At 36.8% G+C, this 14,548-nt stretch overlaps 1 protein-coding gene across 12 annotated transcripts in view; it reads right to left on the bottom strand.

Moving 5' to 3' along the window:
- The window catches only part of ANKS1B (ankyrin repeat and sterile alpha motif domain containing 1B), a 757,254-nt gene that overhangs the window by 384,291 nt on the left and 358,415 nt on the right, over positions 1-14,548 (bottom strand). For 10 of the 12 annotated variants that reach the window (XM_036456619.2, XM_036456625.2, XM_036456621.2 and 7 more), the window contains exon 14: positions 12,582-12,654. In XM_036456619.2, coding sequence (XP_036312512.1) covers positions 12,582-12,654 — 73 coding nt within the window. The remainder of the gene's footprint in view (positions 1-12,581; positions 12,655-14,548) is intronic. The other 2 variants (XM_036456623.2, XM_036456627.2) reach the window with 1 other exon arrangement.

Below are 14,548 nucleotides of genomic sequence, written 5' to 3'. Positions count from 1 at the left end.
TGTCATGGAGAAAGCTAGAAGTCACAGTAGGAAGGTCCTTAGAGAGGCACCACCTTATCACTGTACACCTGGCTCGGTATATGTATAGGGAGAATACTCCCCCCTTGTCCTGCATTCTAATGGAAGCGCTGCTCTTAATCTAGTTATATATCTTTTATAAAATAGCCCATGAGGAAAAGTCCTTCGAGCATTGCAAGCCTGGGCAGAGTTCCTTTGCCTGCCTCCATAATAGTTCCCTGAGACAGTTCTGTAACGCGCTTCTGACCTGATTGCCAGGAAGCTGAGAGTCAAGTCATATGCTCAGTTGCAGTCATTTTTCTTAGTTCAGGTCTTTCTGGAATCTTTTCTTTTTTGTCCCTTTTAATTATTTTCTCTTTTAAACGCTCTGTTTCATATGGAGGCAAGATAGAGAAAATTTAAGGAAAGTGGGATGAGGAGGTAGGAACGGACACCACAGATGGATACACCACAAGGTCCTCTCACCATAGCTGCACCTCCATGCCTGATCAAAGGGAAATAATTTATGGCAGGAAACCCCTAGAGTGGTCACAGAGGTCAACCACAAGAATTGACTAAAACCAGGCAACCCAAGATAGAGGAAAAATTGATTGAAAAATGACCTCAAAGCTAATATACCATCATTGTAGTGAAAATTGATGCCCTAAGTAGAAGGGGCGCCAAGGGGTATTAACTCCCTAACACTCAGTAACAGACCATATTAGGAACAAGACCCCCTCCCAACCAGAAGGCAGAGACAGAATCTGGTGCCACAGAGTTTAGGAACAACTCACCCCTGGAAACACATAAAGTCCCCAAACTGATTGCAGCATGGAAAGCAAAACCACTCGATTTTGTGGACCTTGATTTAATGGACTTCGGATTTAACAAAATTTCTGGTCTGTATGTAATATGTGAAAAATTAACATCCTGCTCAATTTTAAATGCTTTTTAACCAAGATTTGTTTATAATTACATTAACAGTCTATTTTTTAAAATTAATTCACTGTTATTTTTTTTCTCTAAAATATATTTTATTGATTTTTTACAGAGAGGAAGGGAGAGGGTTAGAGAGTTAGAAATATCGACGAGAGGGAAACATAGATCAGCTGCCTCCTGCACACTCCCTATTGGGTATGTGCCCACAACAAAGGTACATGCCCTTGACTGGAATCAAGCCTGGGACCCTTGAGTCCACAGGCCTACTATCCACTAAGTCAAATTGTTAGGGCAAATTTACTGTTATTTTTAACAAATTTTAGTGAATAGGCCATGTTAAAAACAACACTAGTAATTTCACTGACATAAATATTATCTATCTACAACTATAGTCTACATATTTAAATGCAAGAGACACTACTCCTAAACAATGTGTTCAGCGTAAGACTAGCACATGATCATACTGAATCCTGAGCGATAACTGGTCCTATTGTCAAGTGACATGACTTTCTGCAGCAGTTTTAACACTTGTTGGCCAATTACCCAATGTGCTCTAAGCCATGCCCCAGCCACACACAATTGTTAACTGGGGTGACTGGTGAACATATGCATTTACTAAACCAATTCAGAATAAATTTAAAATGACAATAATACATACAGGGCACTTTCCTATAAAAAATTAAACTTTTCATACACAATTTTAATTATACAAATGTGTCTACATAAGTAAAAACAGGTAAACTAACTAATTTGTAAATTTTTTTCTTACATGTTTGTAAAACCTACTTTATTATACAATGGACTTTCAGCTTTAACGGACACCCCCTTGCCTGAATTAGTCCATTCTATCAAGATTTTACTGTACTTTTGCTTCTATCACAGCGGTGCCTTGTGAGATTTGTAACCAGGGGAATAGCAGGTGGCAAAACCCCTGATCCCATCTCCAGAACCTGCTGCCTGCCTCTTTCTTTCTTTCAACTTAAATAAAACGTGCTTCTGGTTTTACTGGAACTTGTTCTTGAATTCTTTCCTGTGCAAAGTCAAGAACGTACAGATCCTGAGTGCTTAGGGGCTCCATTTAGGGTCTGCCTCAAGTGACAAGATATTTTACTACCATTTTAATGGGGTTTTATTTTACTGTAATTATCTATTTTATTATAAGCTTTATCAAGCCTTTTTAAAAGATAGGCAGAGTATAAATATACAGAGTCCCACTCTAAGTAACTCTAGTAAGAATATGAGCACTTACTCCTCTGAAAAAATAGTAAGAATATATCATGTGCAAATAGTTTATTTAGATGCTTGAAAAGCTCACTGGGCCGAAGCCGGTTTGGCTCAGTGGTAGAGCGTCGGTCTGCGGGCTGAAAGGTCCCAGGTTCGATTCCGGTCAAGGGCATGTACATTGGTTGGGGGCACATCCCCGGTAGGGGGTGTGCAAGAGGCAGCTGGTCTATGTTTCTCTCTCATCGACGTTTCTAGCTCTCTAGGTCAACAGGTACATGAAAAGATGCTCCATGTCATGTATCATCAGGGAAATGTATTGTAAATGGAAACCACAATAGCTTTATTACCTCATACCAGTTAGGGCGGCTATTACACATATTAAAAAAGTAACAAATGTTGACAAATATGTAGAGAAATTGGGACCAATTTCTTGCATCCATACTGTTGGTGAGAGCTGCTATGGAAAACGGTACAAAGTTTCCTCAAAAAATTAAAAACAGAACTACTATATGATCTAGTAATCTCATATATGGATGTTTATGCAAAAGGACTAAAATTGGGATCTTGAAGAGATACCTGCACTCCTATGTTCAATGCCGCATTATTCTAAGATATAGAAACAAATGTCCATCAATGGATCAATGAATAAAGAAAATATGCTCTACCCATACAATGAAATATTATTCAGTTTTAAAGAGAAAATTGTTCCTTTATTTTTATAAATAAAGGCACAGTGTCTCTTAAGAAGCATTTATGTGTCAGCAACAGTAGGTGATGAAGTATTTGGTATTCTATAATACACTTATTTAAAAACTAGAGGCCTGGTACACAAAATTTGTGCATAGAGTAGGTGTCCCTCAGTCGAGCCTGTACCTTCTCCCAACTCAGGACCCCTCAGGGGGATGTCCTACTGCCAGTTTAGGCCCAATTGGACATCCCTCTCACAATCTGGGTTTGTTGGATCCTAACTGCTAGACTGCCTGCCTGCCTGCCTGCCTGCCTGCTCACCCATAACCACTTTGCATGCCTGCCTAATCGCCTGCCAGTCTAATCGCCCCTAACTACTCTACCTGCCTGCCTTTCTGATCACCCCTAACTGCCTCTACCTACCTGCCTAATCACCCCTAAATACTCTCGCCTGCCTGCCTGATTGCCCCTAACCATTCTACCTGCTTGTCTGATCAACCCTAAACACTTGCCTGCCTGCCTGATCACCTTTTACCACTCACCTGCCTGTCAGATCACCCCAACCACTCTGCTGGCATACCTGATCGCCCCTAATCACTCGTCTGCCTGTCTGATAGCCCCTTACTACTTGCCTGCCTGCCTTATCGTCCCTAACCACATTTTTCTGCCATAAAAATTCTCATAAAGAGTCTAGTGGATTCAAGAAGCAGGCAAAGTATATTACAGTAGTCCTGCCCTATCCAATATTTTGCTTTCTCCAGTTCAATTATCTGCGGTCTAAAAATATTATCAATAAATGGAAAATTACAGAAATAAACAATTGATACATTTTAAATTGCACTGTTCTGAGTAACATAATAAAATCTCATGTTCTCCTGCTTCATCCCACCCAGGATGTGAATCATCCCTTTATCCAGTGCCTCCATGTTGTATAAGCTGTTACTCACTCAGTAACCGTCAGTTATCAGATTGACTGTTGAGTTTAAGTCACCTTTATCTTAATTAATAATGGCCTCAAAGCACAAGAGTAGTGATGTTAGAAATTTGGATATGCCAAACAATGAAGTGCTTCCTTTATGAAAAGTTAAAAGTTCTCTACTTAATAAGGAAAGAAAAATAACTGTATGCTGAGGTTGCAAGATCAAATAGAACAAATATTCTGTCTGCAAAAGTGTAAAGAAAGAAAAAAGAAATTCTTGCTCATTTTGCTACTACCCCTCAAGCTTTAAAAGTTATGGCCACAGTGTGTGGTAAGTGCTTAGTTAACCTGGAAAAGACATTAAATCTGTGGGTGGAAGACATGAACAGAAAATGCATTCCAATTGATTGAACGTACTGCACCAGAAAGCACTGAGCCTATACAAAGACTTCAGCAAGGGGCCCTCTGAAATGAGTGACCACCTTCTCATAACTTTTATTGCAGTATATTACTATAATTATTTATCATAAGTTTCAGGCATTCACTGGGGCGGCGGGGTGGGGATGGTGGGAGACTTGGAAGGTATCTCCTGTGGATAAGGGAAGGGATTATTATACCAGAAATTCTGCATTTATTTCCATTCACATCACTAAAGTGCACATGATTTCAGTTAGTCATTTAAGTCTCTGACAAATCAGCATAAGATTTATGAAAACAGCTTAGGAGAAAGTTTGCCTATAAAAACGAAGAACTTACATTTATATATCCATTAAATTATGCACTTACTGTATTAACATATCTAAAAAGCATTGTAAAATGAGAAACTGGCAACATTCCTAGAAGAACCTGGTTGAATAACGCGTCCTTGAGATTTGTTGGTCATTTGACCTTAAGAAATTAAGAAGTGGAAAGCTTTAAAGAAGGACCTCCTGCCAGAGTGTAACCCATGAAATGAAAGATAAAAGCATGAATCATAGAATTATAGAGTTGGGAAGAATATAGCATCACTGTTTTATTTTCAAATAAAGAAACTTAGGCTCATTGTGATCTGTTATTTTCCAAGTCACACAGCAAGTTAGTACAGAGGTCAGAGGAGCAACCAGGTCAGTGTTTTTTTCCTCTTGGAGGGTGAACTTCACGAGTGAAATTTTGTTTCATAGGTTTTTTATTTTACTGATTATAAAAACAGGTGAAGCTTTGACATATTGTTAAATTGGAAGAACAAATTGGAGAGAAATGTATATAGTGTGATTTCATGTTTTTAAAACATAACATCTGTCTATCTATCTATCCATCCATCCATCCATCCATCCATCATCTACCTCCTATCTGTGATCACATGAAATTAGAGAAAAGAGTGGAAGTATCTATACCAGGCTAACAATGGCTATTCACAGGAGGGATAAAGCAATGGGATAAAAAAATGAATGTAATAAAATAGCGGTTTTTGAAGTGGCATGTGAAAATAAATATTATGAAATTCTACTTATATGATTATTATTAATACATAGAAATTAAATGTGCACATAGACAATGACTATAAAGTCACTAGAATATGCAAGCAGACCAGAACATGGACAAAGGAAAGTATCATTTTGATCAGGAATTGGGTTATGGATATTTTTTAAGTTGTGTAGTTATTTTTAAATAGTGTTTGCAGAAGAAAAAGAATATAAAAGTAATACAAGTGAAATAAATCCCTTTTCTAAAACCATTGAAACACACTTATTTTAACTCAAATCTTATAAAAAAGAGGTAAACATATTCATTCACAGTATTCACTGGGAAAACCTTCATTATCAGCATTGATAGCTATAACATTTTATGAGCTTCTATCCATTTTTTGTTTCTTTGGACTTTTTTAAGGAGAAAAATAGATAGGAAAAAATAAATCAAAGAAGGGAGATGTCAACTCATATGGTCTACTATGTACTAAGAATGTAGCTAAATACTTTTTCATATAGTAATTCACTAGATCTATCCAATGATATTGGGGAGAAGTAGATACAATATTATTTGTTATAGATGCTTTTTGTATGAAGAAGTGAGGTATAGGTTGATGAAATAAATTCTCCAAGGTCCCATTGTTAGTAATTGTTAGTTTTTATTCAAAACTTTGTCTATGTAGGTAACGTATTTTGCCTCAAAAAATAAGTGTCTTAACAATTTGAGTTTCCCAGTGATAAAATATTTTATCTGTGAAAGTAGTAAGTATATCGTCATGGGAAATATGGAAGCAGGTGTTGTTGAGGTTGGTGGATCATACATGAAAGATGTTATGGAAAGACTGTACTTGCTCATTTCTCAAAGCCTCATCTTGAAGGTTAAATATTTTGTTAAACTGAAAACAATATACCAAGTTGTAACTATTAATAGTAGACCACAGAATGACACTCTACTACTTCAAACTTAAATAAAACCTAATTTCACATATGAATATTACTTGTACTTTCAAAATCAGAGACTTTAAGCCATATTCTAATTTTAAAAAATCCATATTTCTTAGGTTATATTAGTTTTTAATGGTGATGTACTTGGAATGATGGTGTTAAATAAATTTTAGTGTCTCTTGTGCTAAGAAGACAATTGTTTGGTTGATTAAACATTATCTCTTAATAAAGATTAGTTAACTCATGCCAGCCTAAAGATTACTATAGTTCACATTTCTATATCTCTATGCTATTATTAGGGGATTTCTTAGATTTAATCTATCTAAAAAATAACTAAGTCACTCAGTGTAGTATTATATAATTTGATAACAAAATAGTGTGATTTAGACAAAATAGTATGCTTGCATGCTAACATATTCTACTATCCACCTCCCCCAGTTGGTTCTATTAAAAATAGTACTGTAAAAAGAAAAATCAAAATAAATTATGCCCGCTGCAAAGCATTTCACAGAAAGGCTTTTATGTGCAATTTAACAGTTCATGAAAAAAAAAAAAGAAGAAGAAGAATATTACTGAAGGCAAGGAACATTCTTCCTCTGAAAAATAAGTGAAACGTGGGTCTTTCTTAGGATTTATGCTTTCACTTTGGGAGGTAGAAGATATTCAGGGCTGTGATTCATTTAAATATATGACCAGGTAGCCTGTACTTTGGGGTCTGAGCTAAAGCCTTCCATGCCAGTAGCTTTGCTAAAAGGAAGTGATTGGTTCTACATCTAAACACCATTAGATGCCCCCCTTTAGTTCCCAAGTATGATTTGAACTAAAGAGAAGAGGCAAAGAGCTGGCTTCTGTTACCTGTGTAAGCAGCATCTTTTATCAAAAGGTGTATGGACTTCAGGAAGAATAAAAACTACATTTGAAGCAGCTGGCTTGACAAGTTACTTAAATTTGTGAGCCTTTCTTCATCTATACAGTGGGTATAATAACATCCCACTGAGTTATTTTGAGAATTAAATGCAAAAATGGTCACAGGAGTAAACTGCACAGCATCTGACGCACAGTAAGAATAAAATACATCTTAGCTTCTTTCCTCTGTCATTTCTCTAATAGAGCAACTCTGGAAAACTGTATATGCATCTTTAAAAGCATTCTCCTAGAGTTTTAGAAATGATATTCCTATCAGTAGTCCCAGCGGGAGGACAGCTATCAGCTGTCCCGGTGGCAAGATACCTCCTGAAGCAGACCTAGAGCTGCAGGGTCAACTCTCAGAGGCCTGGAGGCAGCCAAGATGTGAGGAAGGAGCAGTTTCCAGAGCTTGGAGAAAGAGCCATGAGAACTCCCTCTATTCCTGCAGACCAAGGAGAAGGTGAGACTTAGACCATTAGAAGACAGAACATGGCCTATGCTTTAGAGAGTTTCTCAGTTCCTAGAAACTCTTCGTGGAGGATGAGGGACTCTAACCTGGTCCTCAGACTCTCAGAGGAAGAGGAGCAAATGCTTAGAAAGTAGGGTTGTGGGATTAACGTTAGCTACTGTTTTTAGAGCTATGCATTTTCCAGCTTAAGAATTATGTTTTACCCAATATAGACAGTGTAGCCCATGATAAAATCCTTTATAAATTCATTTTAATAGCTTTCATTGATAATTAAAATTTAGATGGAATTCATGTATTGGAAAAAGTAGGGTTTTTTTTTAAAGATAAGACGGGGGAATATTTCTCTTTGAAAACAATTTAACCTTAAGTATAAGAAGAAAAATCCCAGTCTTAAAAGAAAGTACCTGTGAACTAACTACTAACTTTCACATTAATGTACTTAAGTTCAATCTAATACAGTCCAGAGACCTGAAGTGTGTTTAGTACAACAGGAGATCATTATTCAAGGACTGTGTATCTAAGATTACCTGCCACCATTGTACTGGAAAGTCTGGGCACTTGATTGCTCTGGAGCCAATTATAGCCTCCTCTTTACTTAAGTGATCTTCAAACTCATCAAGAAGACCATCAAACTGACTCTTAGAAAGTGTGACAATTTGAAGTAGTACTTTTAATAGATTTTCTACCTTGAAAGTGCTTCCTTGTGATACAAGGACAATGGTTAAAAAATCAAACTTCAACCCGGCTGGCATGGCTCAGTGGTTGAATGTCGACCTATGAACCAGGAGGTCACAGTTCCATTCCTGGTTAGGGCACATGCCTGGGTTGTGGGCTTGATCCCCAGTGCAGGAGTCAGCCAATCAATGATTCTCTCTCATCATTGATGTTTCTGTGTCTCTCTCCCTCTCCCTTTCTTTCTGAAATTAATAAAAATATATTTTAAAAAAAAGAAATAAAAATTCAGAAAAGACTCCACATGAAAGCAACTTAGAATATAAGTAGTTCTCTCTTAACTACAATCCTCACTGATAAAAAGATAAGCAAAATTTCCCAAGTATCTTTCTTTGTGGTATACACTCTAATTGGAAAGATAGCCAAGCATACTGGGATCAGAAGCAAGAGAATTTATATTTATTAATCACCTGGTGCATTTTAGGCTACAGTAGTACAACTGTGTGATTTCATCTTGCAGCATTCGGATGATATAATTGTAAAAAAAATCTGAATTTATAGGTGATGAAGTTGATATCAAAGATCACAAAGCAAAGCTAGGGTCTCAATCCAAGTCCATATAACTTAAAAGACTTGTTCTCTGGGAAAAAATCCTATACATGGGATTTCACTATTCTGCAGAATGTACTAACTTGTCACAGCATCATCTCAAAATAGGATGTCCTACATCATATGAGATATTCAATATAATTGAATCCTGCTGCTAATGCTAGTTGGTTGGGCACTTAAATCTGATTTCAAGTGGGACACCAGAAATTACATTTGTGGAAATTTTGACTTAGTATTTCTCTGAGTTAGAACCCTAAGGGGCTGGCCAAAAATAAATTCAGTAAATTTTATTTACTTTTATGTCTATCTTAGTACTGGACAGTTGAGGTTGCTGGATAAGTTTCAAACTATTAATTACTGAGGAATTTGTTTTTAAAGAAGAAAGTGGTTCTTATGAGTGGAATTAGTTATATGAGACTGGTCAATAAGAGTGAAAATGAAGGTGTTCCAAATCCCTTCCTGGTCCAAGGAGTATTCTGTTTACAAAATGCCTGAACTTGCAAATGTGCAGGTTGAGGGACAGGCAAACAAAACACTGAAACAAAATGGGTAAAGGCATGGACAATTAAATGGTGATCCTTGATTCTTCATTTATTTCCACTGCTTAAGATTTTATTCTAGCCAAAAACGGTTTGGATCAGTGGATAGAGCGTCAGTCTATGGGCTGAAAGGTCCCAGGTTTGATTCCTGTCAAGGGCATGTATGGTTGGTTGCGGGCATATCTCCCGTAGGGGGTGTTTAGGAGGCAGCTGGTCGATGTTTCTCTCTCATGGATGTTTCTATATCTCTATCCTTCTCCCTTTCTCTCTGTGGAAAATCAATAAAATATATTAAAAAAAAAGATTTTATTCTATTATCTTCTGAGGTCTGTAGCAACAAACACCATACAAGCTCATAAAATTATGCAGCTCTGTCAAAGCCAGACACAGTGCTTGGCTCAGAGGCCTTCCAACACAAAATTCTAGATACGGACAACAGTGGTATTTCCTCTTGCTCATTCCAAATGTACCTGTTGTTAATTTCATCGCACATCTCATCCCCATTGTCAGGCAAAAAGAGGGTACTTAGACTTCAGAAAAAAATACTTTAGACCATTTAAATCACTACATTCTAAAGTTTTCTCTTTTCCTTTCGAGGGTCCTCTTTAATTTTATGCTCTCTTTTAGTAAGGACTCTTCTTTGGTACCACTTGACTGTGTATTGCAATCGACACACTACAATTTCAGGAAATACAGCAAATTTAACATGAAGACCATGAGACTAGCTGCCATCATTAGCTCTTCAAGAAAGGGCTGATATGTGTTTATCTTGATTTGTCCACAGTATCAAACTCAATGTCTCCCTCCTGGTAGGGCAAGGGGGAAGATGAAATAGAACACATATCTACAGGTGTAAGACTCTACAAATATTCCATTGCACCTCTCTTGCATTATTCAATATCAATATCCGTATTTCTGTCATTGGGAAAACTGAGGGAGTTGTCTACAATCATGAGTTAGTAAACAGCAGCACTGAGATTTGAATTCATGTCAGTCTGACTTTTTAATTTCACCATGTGATTCTCTCACCGTACTCATGCCTGATACAATACCTGTGGAAGGTCACCTTCATGGGGTTATCACCTCTCTAGTGCTATCCAGCCTCCAAAGGCAAAAGCCTGCAGCCCAGTAAGGCTATAATCCACAAATGGCCTCATGGCCAGTTGGAATACCAATTGTTATGGTCAATCACATAATTAGTGTATAATTAATAAGTGACAATTAAGGTGCATACAGTGCTCAGTCTTTGGGACTAAGTGTTTACTTTCATTTTCATTCCCACTGTAGTAAATAGTAAAGAAAGGCAGCAGGTAGGATGGAGCATAAGAGGTGGGAGGAGGAGAACTAAGGGAAAATGCATTTGTTTATGGTTAAAATGCCCTACACAGGCAGCTTTGTCTGAGTGGCATTTTTAACATTTACCCTTATTTTCATTATAATCATGTTTGTAACATCCTTTTACAATTTTATGGTACTACGTGATTGAAGAGTTTTAGAACATGAATGTTCAATGACACCTAAGTCTTCCACCAGGGCTCTGAATGGAATTCTCAGTGTCAGGGAATTCACTATGTATAAGAAAATAAAGCCTTATCTTTATGTTGACCAAGACTCTGTATTCCTACAGTTTACTTGAAATTATTCTATAAGCACTTCCGAAAGAACTATGTGGTAACATTCATTCCTAGACCAGTTCTATGGACACTTAGAAAAGTCTTTAAGTTCAGCATTTCTGGATGGGAGACCTGGCCACACATGCTGTCGCTGAGCTAATACACTTGTGTCACTAAATATATAGACACAATTTTGGTGCTTTTCCATAATGTTTCAGTTTTCAAAATCTAAAATGAGTATGCATTTCATAAAAATATTGTTTAAGCTTTTTAAAAATTATCACTTAATGCCCTAGCCAACTTGGCTCAGTGGATAGAGCATCAGCCTGCAGAATGAAGGGTCCCAGGTTCAATTCCAGGCAAGGGCACATGCCTGGGTTGCAGGCTTAATCCACAGTAGAGGATGTGCAGGAGGCAGCCTATCAATGATTCTCTCTCATCATTGATGTTTCTATCTCTCTCTCCTTCTCCCTTCTTCTCTGAAATCAATAAAGAAATATATTTTAAAAAATTATCACTTAATTAACATGGAGACCAATCATATTAGAATAATTTAAGTTCTTACTTATCCCACACCTGAGACATAAGTGAGATACTCCCACAAGGGTGTCCAGTGAGGGCAACCTGATTTCAATGTCACTGCTTATCCCCAGGCCCAGTGCCTCACAAGAGAACCATTTTACAACTTACCTATGCTTAAGAGTCACTTGGAATGCTGTTTAAAGAGCCCTTATAACTAGTTAAAGGGCCAAAAAATCCCGTAATTGTTTACCCAATGATATATTTTCAGGCTTCTCTTACATAAATCTTGATTGCATTATCAACTGTTACCACTAACTTAACACAGTTGTTCCGGGAGCTTAGAAATCACCTGTCTTAACTCCAAATTCTATAGATCTATTTAATCTGCAGTTACACCTCTACTTAGTGGCAGGGCAGAGCTGGAGCCAGATCCTTTGACTCTTTCCAGAATAGTATTTCTTTAGAAGGCCTATTACAGCCATTTTTAGGTGTAGCTATCTGGTAATTGACACCATCCATCAGTATTAAGCAAAAAATCTTCAAAGAAAGTTTCAAATGGCCTTTTACTCTGAGCCTTAATTGTAGGGAAGGAAATTATTTCATACAGGTAATAGATTAAATATAGATCACAAAACTGACTATTTGTGAGACACCCTGGTAAATATTCTGTAATACATGAAGATGAGTAACACACAGTTCTTGCCATACTGGAGTTGACAACTTAGATGTTGTTAACCATTTTGGCCAGAAAAAAACGGGACATTTCAATGAATGAGCAACAGTAGTTAGGAAGTCAATCAGATTCTACAACATCTTGAAGTGCTTCATAATTAGCTCTACCTAAAGTTGAAACTCCATTACTGTTAACTGGCATAGTAGAACAGCACATGGGGGAAAAAATATCTCAGTGTGCTAAATCAATATACTTATAATGGATACTGTTTAGAGGTCATGGTTGTTTGATATTAATAAAAGAAAATAACTTATAGCTGCTGTTGTCATGATAAACCAAAATTATCTAAAGACGCCTACCATTTTCTAGCTAGGTCCTGTGCACATTTATTCACTTATAACATATAGGAGATATTTCCTTACTTGTGGCCTCACCATTCATTTCTTCAAGTTCACTGTTAATTCCAACATCTAGGGAACTCATTATTTTGTCAATCTGCAAGAAACAAAAAGTGTATAAGTGAATAATTATATTCACCCGTAGCATTGCATTTTAAAATAATGTTCAAATGCCACAAGCATATACAGGATGGGGCAAAAGTAGGTTTACGGTGGTGAGTACGTGAAACACAGAGTTTATTCTTGTATTATTATTTATTAATTTTTGTATCACTTTCCATATGCACAACTACAGACCCGCTTTTGCTCTACCATGTATTCTTGATGTTATTACCACTTCTATACCACAATTAAGAGACTACAAAGGTTTAAAGGGAAACAGACATCTTTTGAATTGCTTTTAAAAATATAAATTATGTTTCCTTTTCCTAAGCTTCCTAAATCAATTTGACTTTTCTTTGTATCTCCTAAAATGAACTTTGGAACTACTTGGGTCAGTACTTTAGGAATTGTGTGTTCTTTAGAGTCATAAGGGCAAGGGCTGAGAATAAGTCACGTGAGGATCTCTAACCTCTGGGGCACGTGTCTCCTCTGACTGCAGATGGGTGGGTTTCAGTTTGTAGGCATGGCCATCAGAACCAAGGTCTCACTAAATGGTCTGACCGGCCACAAGCTACTTGTGGCATGTAATCACAAGAATCAAGGCATGGAAACAACTTAATTCTAAGAGGCAAGTTAAATGTTAATTAATCCCGCCTCATTCCAAAAAAAATTTCAGATGTTACTCACAGAGTTAATAAATATAAGTAATGGGTAGATTCAAACAAACTATCTACTGTGTTTCCCCAAAAATAAGACATCCTCCGAAAATAAGACCTAGTGCATGGAAAGATAAGACATCCCCTGAAAATAAGACCTAGAGCAACTTTGGGAGAAAAAATTAATATAAGACGCTGTCTTATTTTGGGGGATACAGTAGTATGAAATATATAGAAAGAAGTGACTTTATAAAAGATTTAGCCCTTTAATGGCTGACTTTTATAAAAGCTTTAGCCCTTTAATGGCTAACTCTCCCTCCTTGTCATCCTAGAATCCCTGGTAAGGCAGCAGGTTCCAGAAGGGACAAGAAGCATTACTTCAATGTCTCATTTTGTTCACCCTGAAAGAGATGCAGGGATATTGAGTGATTTTTCCCAAACAGCTCAATTTAGAATGTCAATATCTGAACCATTTCAATTTCTATTTCTCAGAATATTACAGTGACCTACAGTGTTTCAAAGCCCAATCCAACTGGCACAGTCTTTTGAGAGATAAAATGTGACATGTTTGAATAAAATGTCAAAGGACAGTGTGGTCCAATCTTTGAAGACATTGAAGAAAAAGCAAGAAATGTTATTATTTCATGATGTAGTCCTCTTTAGGGACAAAGTTTGATATTTCATAATCCTACAAGGGTCCTTGCATTCTGAGTAATTCTATGAAATTAAATATATTTTCTTTAGGGAGAGCTTAAATTGCTGATACGTGACCTCAACTTTTTTTTCTTTAAAGTCACTCTGATAGTTGTAAAAAGGAAATATTAAGTAATTTTAAGACTATAATGGAGATCCTTTGAATAGCTAAGATTCTTTAAAGAAGAGAGACAAGCTAACAAAAAGTTTAGTAAGTAAACAAAATGATATAGGGCGGCAAAAAACAAGATTTTTTCTCAATTTGTCAGCTGCAGTGCTTGGGAAGACATATGTGAACATTCTCTTGCACCTCATAGCTAGTTATTACTTCTGCTTGATATCAATTTCTATGGAAACAATAGATTTCCCCACATATGTGGAACTCTATTTGTTTTTAAATTATCATGTGCTGCCCCTAGAATTTTCCCTTCCACTCCTAGCTGTATGTGTTGTTAATTCTCTTTTCTATTTGCCCCTGAAAGACTTAAAGCTGAAAATCCTCCCCCCAAAACCTTCCTCGATTCCAAAGCATTCATGTAA

This window comes from Pipistrellus kuhlii, unplaced genomic scaffold (assembly GCF_014108245.1).
Source record: "Pipistrellus kuhlii isolate mPipKuh1 unplaced genomic scaffold, mPipKuh1.p scaffold_m20_p_3, whole genome shotgun sequence".
NCBI classification, from domain to species: Eukaryota; Metazoa; Chordata; class Mammalia; order Chiroptera; family Vespertilionidae; genus Pipistrellus; species Pipistrellus kuhlii.
Note: the sequence above shows the minus strand (reverse complement) of the source record. Positions and strands in the feature narration are given on the sequence as shown.